Source organism: Lipotes vexillifer, unplaced genomic scaffold, assembly GCF_000442215.2.
Source record: "Lipotes vexillifer unplaced genomic scaffold, Lipotes_vexillifer_v1.1 scaffold638, whole genome shotgun sequence".
Taxonomy (NCBI): domain Eukaryota; kingdom Metazoa; phylum Chordata; class Mammalia; order Artiodactyla; family Lipotidae; genus Lipotes; species Lipotes vexillifer.
In genome coordinates, this window is record NW_006799284.1 from 205,683 (window position 1) to 216,909 (window position 11,227).

Below are 11,227 nucleotides of genomic sequence, written 5' to 3' on the forward strand. Positions count from 1 at the left end.
AAAAAAAAAAAAAAAAAAAAAAAAAAAAAGATAAATAAGTACTAGTGATGAAATGGACAACATGATAAATATAATTAACACTGTTGTGTGTTATATATGAAAGTTGTTAAGAGGGTAAATCCTGAGAGCTCTCATCACAAGGGGAAAAATATTTTTTTCTATCGCTTTAATGCTGTACCTATATGAAATGATGGAGGTTCACTAAACTTATTGTGGTAATCAATTCATGATGGATGTAAGTCAAATCATTATGCTGTACACCTTAAACTTATACAGCGCTGTATGTCAATTATATCTCAACAAAACTAGAAGAAAAAAAATTCTCTACTTTCACACCACCACCTGCTGCTTACTTAGGGGAAAAAATCTTGATGTCAGAGGTTAAAGACAAAGAATTTTAGAGCTGAATGGGGCCTTGGAAAGGGTCCAAAGACCTCATTTAAAAAATGATGAAACTGTAGTTCAGAAGGATCATGTGATTTGACCAAGAATCCATAGCTAAGCAACGACAGGGCTAAGGCCAAAGTCAGCCCAGCATTCTTCCCAATTGAGATGTATTTCCATTGGCACCTTAATGTTTTTCTAGAAATATCAGTTTAAAAAACACCTATGTACTTTTGTTAATATCTTACAGCCTACGTAATTTTATGAATTTACAGAAGATGAAAACATGACATTTCTGTTCATTTTGGTGTTTAAAAGTTTAGAGCAAACTATTTTATTCTCATCCTCAGAACCAGGGTATTTCTAGACTCGACTTACACAGATTTAAACCACAATAGCCCCAGGTTTCATCAATAACAATTAGGGCAAAGTATAACTGGAAGTGACCACTAAGTCACATTGACAAAACTGACACATTTATGTGTTTAGCTCTTCCTTGTAACAGGCAAGTTCTCCAAGATGATAAACCATAGATTACTTCTCGGCACTGGACTAGTTTCGATTCAAGAGATTCATTAAATCAAAGGACTACTCTCAGGGGAGATTTCTTATGAGGCTTCAGGTCTTTTACTTTGCAGAAGGGACCTTTAGAACAAAAGGTACTTAACTTGTAATATGAATCAGTAACTCCACTCCTTGGAATCTATAAAATTTTAGAAAAAAAGGGAGGGAGGAACGTCATCACTGGGTTGCCAATTTTCCTATTTTGACAAGTAAAGACATTTTTAAATGTAATAACTATCTATTATCACTACCATTTCATTAAAGAGGAAGAAGGAATATTTTAATAAGGAAATAGTGAGAAGGATACAATTTCAGCATAAAATGGAAGCCAGTAAGAAGATAGTTACACACACACACACACACACAGACACGCGCGCGCACACACACATACTACATATCACTGCCTTTATATTCATTTTGTTTGTTTGTTTTGTAATGTATCAGTCTGGTTTTAGAGTCAGGATAATTTTAACCTTATAAACGAGTTTGAACAGTGTTCCTTTCTAGAAACTGAGAATGACCTCTGGGCAAAGAAAGGCTAGTGAAGAAATGAGGACTTCAGTCCTACAGCCACACAGAACTGAATTTTGCTAACAACCTAATGAGCCTTAAAATGGACTTTCCCTCAGTCTCCAGATAAGGGCCGAGAACAGCTGACACCTTGATTTTGGCCTTCTGAGACCCTAAGCAGTGTACCCAGCCAAGTCTGCCAGACTTCTGTCCTGGAAAACGGTTATAGAAATTATAATTTTTCCTTAGTATACAAATTTAAACCTTACATTGCCCACTAAGCACGACTTTGGCTTAATGAAAAAAATATATATATTATTTTCATTATCAATCAGTTCAAAAGATTGCCTAATTTTCCTTGTGCTTTTTTTTTCTATTTGAGGATTTTTATAAATAGGTGAAGCAATTTCCTAAAAAAAAGAAGATAGTTACACACACACACTACATATCACTGCCTTTATATTCATTTTGCTTTTCATAAAAAGTTTTCTTGAACTCACGGTTGTATGTGTATTGGGGTTTAGGGGCCATTATTACTATTACTACCTCTGTCTGGGTGATTAATCTTGATTGGTTGGATGAACTGAAAATGCTAAGTAGCAGAGCTAGCAATCAGAACAGAAGATGGGTCTGAGGATGGCAGGTGGCAGGTGGGGCGCTAAGACGTATGCAGGGCTCTTAAAAGATATTCTATTCTCCTGCATAGTAGCCTGGCAACATCTTTGGCACAATGCTGACACGTTCCCTCAAAAAAGGTAAGAACCTATATATTAGGGAGTAACTCTATAAACCAAGGGTCCCCAACCCCTGGGCCGCAGACCAGTACTGGTCCTGAGGCCTGTTAGGAACCAGGCCACACAGCAGGAGGTGAGTGGTGGGCCAGCGAGCGGAGCTGCATCTGCCGCTCCCCACCGCTCCCCATTGCTTGCATTACCGCCTGAACCATCTCCCACCCCATGGAAAAATCGTCTTCCATGAAACCGGTCCCTGGTGCCAAAAAGGTCAGGGACTGTTGCTATAAACCAAAGTGATGAATGAGGAACGAAAGGAGGAGGCGGTCGGACTTTCAAGCCCTACAATCTCTTAAATACAAAATAAAACAAAAACATAAAATCATTTGTTAATGGTCATCTGCAAATCAGACTGATTGATATCATTCTCAGCCAATGAGGGGAATTAAATGAAGGAAATGAAAATGAAAACTCTTGTGGAAAAAGAGCACATCTTGTAGCACATCTCACCTTGAACTAGCCACATTTCAAGTGCCCAACAGCCACATGTGACTAGTGCTTACTGTACTGGACCACACAGCACTGGAGTCTCATATCATGGTAGATAAGGACACAGAGAAGAAGACGCAAAATTTCTGACCTAGACCAAAAGGCAAAGCAAACACATATCAAAACCTAAGGCCATGGGCAATAAGCACAAAAGAAAGGTTCAGATCATGTGTTTGGGGATTTCAGAAAAGAGAGATCACCATGGGCCAAAGAACTGAGCCTTGAACTGGGCTGTGAAGTATTGACAAAAGCGATGAAAATACATTCTAAATGGAGAGAAGAGAACCATAATGTGGTTCTCCAATTTGTAATTTTTATAAGACAGCTTTGGAAAAGAAATTATTCCCTTTGGGAAAGAAATCAACTTCCATGCACTTCTCTCTCCCAAAAAGTTTCAGAGAGTCCCCAGAGTGGTAGGATGGCCAGGCCTACTGTAGTTAAGTATGCTGACGGTACAATGAGAAATAAATTATAGCAGTAACCAGGCTGTGTGCTTGTAGTACTGCAAGGATTTCCTAAGACAGCAGATTGATTAGGCCCACGAGTGCTATCCCTCTACTTACCAGGCGGGGAGCCCAACAAACTGGCAGGTTTCTCACTTCTTACTCCCCCGTTTTTTTTGTTTTTTTGTTTTTAATTTTTGGCCACACCCCGCAGCATGTGGGACCTTAGCTCCCCGACCAGGGAGGGAACCCACACCCCGCACTGGAAGGCGGAGTCTTAACCACTGGACCGCCAGGGAAGTCCCTGAGACCAGGAATTTTTAAGTTCATCTTCCTGGGGAAGAAAAAGGCCCTACAGAACCACACCCACTCAAATCCTTGCTCTCAAGTATACCAATCACCTTGCTTAGCGGTTGCTTTGGTGTATCATGTACATTTGCTTTCTTCAAGTCAGCAAAACCTGCCAAGATTCTCACCAAACCCTAGACCTGCCTAGCACACTGGGAATGGGCCAATGTAACAGCATCCTTGTAGGAGGCAGGAATTCAGTCCTACGCAAGGAGTTAACAGGGGGAAAAACTGTACACATAATGCTGAAACCCAGCTCTGCCAACACTCACAACTCATGCAGCAAGCTTGTTGGCTATACTGACTCATTATATTCACCTGGAGATAGATGTACTGACTCATTAGGGATTTGAAGATCTTTGGAGGAATTAAAGACAAAAAAAAAAGAGAGAGGGAGGGGACTGTTAAATCTATCTGGAGTACAAAACTACAGAACAAAAGATCTCCCTGCTGTATCAGCACCTCTGTGGTCAGAAAAATGGTCCCACCCTTCTCCTTGAATGTGAAGCATAACACCCAACCAAAGCGTGCTTTCTCCCAGCTTAAAACAATATAAGGCCATGATTGCCCTTTAGTTCAGTTACTTTCCATTCTTTCTGAATCCTTCAGGTTTCGACCAGAGAAACTGAACCAGAAGAAGACTTACATTAAGAGATTTATTGCAAGGAATTGGCTTACGTGGTATTGGGACCTGGCTAGGCAAGGACAGCATCCACAGGACTAGGCGTCAGGAAGGGCAGATTGGAACTCTCTCGACAGGATGAAGCTATAGCCGTAGGCTGAATTTCTTCTGGAAAAGCTCATTTCTACTCATAAAGACTTTCAATGAATTGAATCAGATCCACCTAGATTATTTAAGATAATCTCGCTTACTTCAAGTCAATTGATTATGGACTTGGAGCGCATCTATAAGATACCTTCACAGTGATACCTCCATGAGTGTTTGACTAACCGTGGAATGCAGCCCTAGCCAAGTAGACACAGACTATCACACCTCCTAACACATCACTCCTTCTCCAGCCAAACTTACTCTACCAGACTGCATCACCTGCAGGGCGATGCCAGGGCTTTGCATACGGTAACTCTGCGTGGACTGCCCTCTCCATGCCCATGCATCTGGCCCAGCCCACCCTCCCTTCTGGCCCACTTCACAGCCTATCTCTATAAAACTCCAGAGACTGCCTCGTTCTTGCTATTCTTGGTATTTGTGGTGAAGTCTCAAGGCATTACTACCCTTTTTTCCTGTCTCTGCCCTGAGACTCTAAATCCCTTATAGCAGAGATGATGTCTGGGCCTCCCTAACACACAGGAGAAGAGACTCTCTGAGTGTGCGTAATGACGGTGTATAACAGGGAGGCCGAATCCTTGATATTCAGCTTTATTCATCCTAAGGATCATCTGGAAACATAATTCAGATGAAAGGTCTACTTCTTAGTATTTTCTCAATTACTCAAGTTTCAAAGAGAAAATTAAGATTATAAAGAGTATAAAGTTAAGAATTGCATGTCTTTCTGCTATTCTTAGCTACTGTCCAAATCTGGGTTTGTTAAAGACAATGGGTGGGCCTTTAAATTCCAGATGCTTAGATACAATCTTGACAGCTCTCCCTCCTTCCTATCCTCCTAGAAATGTCTTTGTCTTTCAGGCTGAAGGGTTCCTTTCTTTTGCAGATTCCACAGTTTGGCTGGGACTGCCTGGGAGAGTAATTTTATTTCTGGGGGATTGTTGTTCTTTAATAACTAATATTTGTTGAGTACCTACCATATGCCAAGCACCATCTCAAGTATTCTACATGGCAATCATATAAGGTAGGTCCTTTTATTTTTTATTTGTTTATTTTTTTGGCCGTGCCGCGCAGCATGCAGACTCTCAGTTCCCCAACCAAGGATTGAACCCACGCCCCCTGCAGTGGAAGTGTGGAGTCTTAACCACTGGACCACCAGGGAAGTCCCAGGTAGGTACTTTTATTGTCTCCAATTTAAAGATGAAGAAACAGACTTAACAGGTTAGAAAAACCATTGCTTGGGTGTCAATCTTTCTCTCCTTTTTTTTTTTTTTTTTTTTCCGATCTTCCTCTTAGACAATGTGTTCATCTTGGGCAGGTCACTAAACCTTAAGGACGATAATGCTTATTTCAGTGTGTTATTATGAGGATCGACCAAGATCAAGTAAGTGAAGGTGGCTGGTATTGAGCCAGGCACACAAGGGGCACTTTTTGTTTTTGTTTTTGTTTTTGTGATACGCGGGCCCCTCACTGTTGTGGCCTCTCCCGTTGCGGAGCACAGGGTCCGGACGCGCAGGCTCAGCGGCCATGGCTCACGGGCCCAGCCGCTCCGCGGCATGTGGGATCTTCCCGGACCGGGGCACGAGCCCGTGTCCCCTGCATCGGCAGGCACCACCAGGGAAGCCCAAGGGGCACTTTTTGAACTAAAGGGACAAGTACATGAAAAGCAGACTTTGTATGTTGCTTAGCAAATGTACCTGTGCTGTGCTCACTCAATTATAAATCTCCAGAGGTCGGATCACAGAACTAGTCAAGGATGACACCTACCAGGCCTTCTCTGGACAAAACTGGGTAAAGAAAACAACTCATGTTTCTCAGCTACAATATGGCTTTTGCTGCCTCAGAATCATCTGGGGAACTAGCTAAAAAGAAGATTCCTGGGACCACCTTCCGTCTCCACCTCACAGCACTGATGAGTAAGAAATTGGCTTTTTAGACAAGCTCAAGTAATTCATATATACTCCTGATTTTAAGAGCAACTATCAAAGATGTATTTATGTAAATATATAATACATATATATATAAATTAAATGAATTTTTATCAAAAAGGATGCAAAGATGTCCATTTATGTGTTTTTTCCCCAGAATTGGGGTCACTGGACACAATCTGTCGTGGTTTTACATGGCATACACAGTGACACATTCAAGCAGAAACCTACAAGAGTTCCCTTTATAAATATGTCAACACCAATATACATTTGAGAATCATCAAGGAGTGCAAGACTGCAATCTAAGTAGAGAGGGCTTAAGCCAGTGGTAGCTCCCAACTGAAAATCACTTTGGGGGCTTGAAAAAGATTCACGTATGTGGGCCCCACTATAGACTGACTGAATTAGAACGTCTGACGGTCAAATCCAAGCATTTATATGCTGAAATCTTTCTATAGATGATTCTGATTATCTCCCTGGTTAAGAATCACTGACAATCATGATGAGATGCACCTTTCCTATTTCCAAGGTAGTACCGATCCGTTTGTTTTTGTGCAGAAGAAAGTTGTCAACAAAGTAGATGATGAATGTGGCTCAAACACCGCTAGACTCCTCTTGCTAATACTGTATTACGTAGCTTTCAGGATTTGTCCCTTAATTTATGCTATGAAGAGCCAAGGGAAGCCAACAACACAGATACTCAGTGGCCACTAACTAAAGTGCACACAGGCATGTGCACAAACACACACAAACACACACCCATAAGTCTTAGCTCTCCAGTCATCATTTTTTTCTCACTGCTTCCTCATTCTGGAACCCTTTGGTCTCCATATTCTATGTTTATCTGCAAAAGCTCTGATCAGCTGCTTTGAGTGTCTTCTCATCTAGCTGAAGACACTGAAGATAAGTCACTTGCACGAGGTCCCTCAGCTACGGGGTGGTACAGCCAGGACTCAGATTAGCTCTGACTTCAGCCCAACACTCCCCCAGTACTTGTTCATTCCCTGGACGTTTGCTGGGATGCTCTCTCTCTCCAGCCCATCAAGCGGGGCTGGCCTCGTAGGCACGCAACCAATGCAGCTGCACTGGACTCAGCTCTGAGAAGAGCCATACACTTGGTCTGCTGCCCTGCTGCCGCAGTCTTGAAATTCTTAACTTTTTTAACTGGAGTCCTTGCATTTTCATTTTGCACGTGGTATTGCAAATTATGTAGCTGGTCCCGCCTACAAGTGAAGAGGGCTGCTTGTGGCCCCTGAGACAGACTGGTCCATCCACTTAGGAACTTGCAGAAAGTGGAGAGCTGCAGTTCAGCTTTCAGAGTCTCAGCATCGGCTCTGACCACCAATACTCCATCCATCCCTAAGAAGATCTCAGCTTCCCTGAACACCTCAAACCCTCGAGTCTTACCTGGACAGACTTCCTGAAAAAGAGCTTTGTTCTCCAAGTATGTGCTGACGGAGATAGCATTTCAATCACCCTTTGACCCGTGCTGGAAGGCAAGGTAATTGAATTTCTATTTAACTTTGTATTTGCCAAAAGAAATGATGACTAATTGGGACTTCCCTGGTGGTCCAGTGGTAAAGAATCTGCCTTCCAATGCAGGGGACTCAGGGTTCGATCCCTGGTCGGGGAACTAAGATCCCACATGCCACGGGGCAACTAAGCCCGCGCACTGCAACTACTGAGCTCTTGCGCCTCAATGAGAGAGCCTGCGTGCCGCAAACTACCGAGCCCATGTGCTCTGGAACCCGCACGCCACAACTAGAGAGCCCACGCGCCCTGGAGCCTGCCCACTACAACTAGAGAGAGAAAACCTGCTGCTACAACTAGAGAGAAGCCCGCGCGCCACAACAAAGAGCCTGCACCACAGTGAAAGATCCCGCATGCCGCAACTAAGACCCGACACAGTCAAAAAAGAAATGATGACTAATTGGAGAATATTTAAAAATTCTCTTCTCACCAGATCATTTCCTAAAAATTATATTCTCAAACATATCAATCATCATCCACTTGTACTTTGACAGCTTTACAAACAATCCACATTTTGAAAACCTCTTTCGAACAGATCTTGGCAAATGTTTCCTGCTTTTCTTATGCTTATAATGACAGTGTCATTTTCACTTGTTTAGTTACGTTTAGTTCTCTTATCTGACATGGCCAGATGATCCAGCATTGTTTTTCAAGTCTTGTTTTAATTTAACAAAGTAATTCATCAATTGGAAGCAACTGTTTTTGTTTTGTTTTGTTTTAAGAAGTCCCCTTTAGTGATCAGGAAAGATAACAGATTTAAAAGAAGGAATGGCCAATGCATTTTCTTTGTACATCATTTGAGAGTTGAAAAATACCTTATAAATCACCACATTCACTGTCCTTATTTTCCCCATAAGAATAGAGATTGTGATTTGCTCAATGAATCATGTGAAGGTCATAGCTCAGGATGAGACTCCAGGGCTACGTCTTAGCATATCTGTTCTTTTTTAAAAATTTTTATTGGTATAGTTTATATGGGTATAGTTGACTTACAATGTTGTGTTAGTTTCTGCTGTACAACAAATTGAATCAGTTATACATATTCATATATCCACTCTTTTTCAGATTCTATTCCCATGTAGGCCATTACAGAGTATTGAGCAGAGTCCCCTGTGCTGTACAGTACGTACTTATTAGTTATCTATTTTATATACAGTAGTGTGTATACAGCATGTCTGTTCTTAACTAGTTCCAAGTAAGTTAGAGTGATGAGCACTAAATACTACTGCAAAGCTCAAACTATGACTCCAGAAATTGAAGTGCATATGATTTTGGCCTTAAAATAAAAAGCCACTCTACTGTGCTGTCTAAAGATGTTAAGAATCACTATTATATAATACTTGATAAATGTTTATCAAGAATATTACTTTGGGGGCTTCCCTGGTGGCACAGTGGTTAAGAATCAGCCTGCCAATGCAGGGGACACGGGTTCGATCCCTGGTCCGGGAAGATCCCACATGCCACGGAGCAACTAAGCCCGTGTGCCACAACTACTAAGCCTGCGCTCTAGAGCCCGCAAGCCACGACTACTAAGCCTGTGAGCCACAACTACTGAAGCCCGCGCGCCTAGAGCCCGTGAGCCACAACAAGAGAAGCCACCGCAATGAGAAGCCCTCGCACCACAACTAAGAGTAGCCCCCGCTCGCTGCAACTAGAGAAAGCCCACGCACGGCAATGAAGACCCAACGCAGCCAAATATAAATAAATAAATAAAATAAAAATTTAAAAAAAAAGAATATTACTTTTGGAGACATTTTATGAAGGTCACACAAAATACATCACATACCTCTTACACATAACACTATATTTAAATCCTTAATGTCATTATCATTGTGGAGAAGGGACTACTCTTGGTCATATCAAATTTTTCTTAAGAAGGTGACACAAATGTAGGACACGCAATGTGATCACGGTGTATCGGAATCAGAGAGGAGTAATTATGAATCATAGAGGAACTGTTCCCAGGACTGCTGAAAAATATTTGGTCCTTTGGTCACCAGCATTCATCGGACATACCTGGATCACTGCCCTCATACCCCTGTATCTTTCTTATTTGTGGAAACACGTGTGTCTCACTAGACTGAGACTCTTAAAGGTAGAAATGATGTGTTTGCCATTCATCCTTTCATATCCAGCATCTAGCACACTGCCTGGCACACAGTAGCAAATAAATACATAAAGAAATGAATGAATGGACAACTGAATCTCTGATGGAATTCCTGTATTGTCACATAGATTTATGACGGTGAAAGAGTGGTTTATAATCTCAGTGAAGGCAGCAAAGTAGGTGCTATACTTTAAAAAAAGAAAATAGCCTCCTATGTCTTGCACAATGTGAATGATGCAGCAAATGTAATTAAATGATTAATGAGTGAGGAGAAGCATAAGTTTCTCCACTTACTTGCAAGCAAGCCAACTCCACTTGCAAGGGATCCGACCCAGGCTGTTTTTCCCTTCCCTTCACCAAAGGCGTCCAGCCATTCTATGTACAAGACGCCAACAGCTAGCGGAGATCCGTAACACAAAAACTGAGTAAACAGGGAGGCCAGTACAATCACCCAGCCCCAGCCACCATCAGGTGGCTTCTTAAATTCCATTGTAATGTGAGATCAAGGCGGTGTTTCTCTGTAGGTCCTAAGCAAAAACAAAAAGAAAAAAAGAAAAGCATATTTAGAGTGTAGCGAGGCATGGTATTTTAGATTAAAAATATCTCCTCCCAAATTGAAACATAAAAAAAGTTCTCTAAAAATATAAGAGGAAAAGGATAAAATATCATCGATATACCAAGTTAACTTTAAATTTTTGATTTCTGATTTGAATAAGTAATACATCCACATGTTTCCAAAAAGATGTTTTTTATATCATAAAAAGGATAAATTCGGAGTTTGGGATTAACATATACACACTACCATATATAAAACAGATAACCAACGGGGACCTACTGTATAGCACAGGGAACTCTATTCAATATTTTTGTAATAACCTATAAGGGAAAAAGACTAGGAATCACTGTGCACCTGAAACTCACACAACATTGTAATTCAACTATTCTTCAATTTTTTAAAAAGCCATAGAGTGTAGGGTGTAAAGTCTTCTTCCCAAACTTGCCCCCGTTCACCAGGTTCCCACCCCAACCCAAGCACAGGAAATCACTGGTTTTGGTTTCCTGTGGCACGTTGAGTTCCCCAGGAAACACTCTTACTTATTAGCAAGAGGAGGTTTACTAAAAGTGTTCTCTTTCTATGGAAGAGACCAGACAGCAGCAGGAGAAGGTAAATTACCATGCAGCTTAAGGAAGGGGATTTCTAAAGCTGGCTGACCCTTCAGAGTTGCCCTGAGTTGGCGGTGGGAAGCTGGCCCTTCACACCCCCATGTTGCTAATTCACTGATTGCAGGCCACCCCAGAAGGGGGCATGACCTCAGGTGAGGTGACTCTCTTCAAAAGAGGCAATCACT

At 41.7% G+C, this 11,227-nt stretch overlaps 1 protein-coding gene across 1 annotated transcript in view; it reads right to left on the reverse strand.

The window, feature by feature from the left end:
* SLC16A9 (solute carrier family 16 member 9) overlaps positions 1–10,368 on the reverse strand; it is a 34,409-nt gene extending 24,041 nt beyond the window's left edge. The window contains exon 1 of the mRNA XM_007471543.1: positions 10,173–10,368. Within this exon, the coding sequence (XP_007471605.1) occupies positions 10,173–10,368 (196 nt within the window). The remainder of the gene's footprint in view (positions 1–10,172) is intronic.
* Between the last annotated feature and the right edge of the window lie 859 nt (positions 10,369–11,227).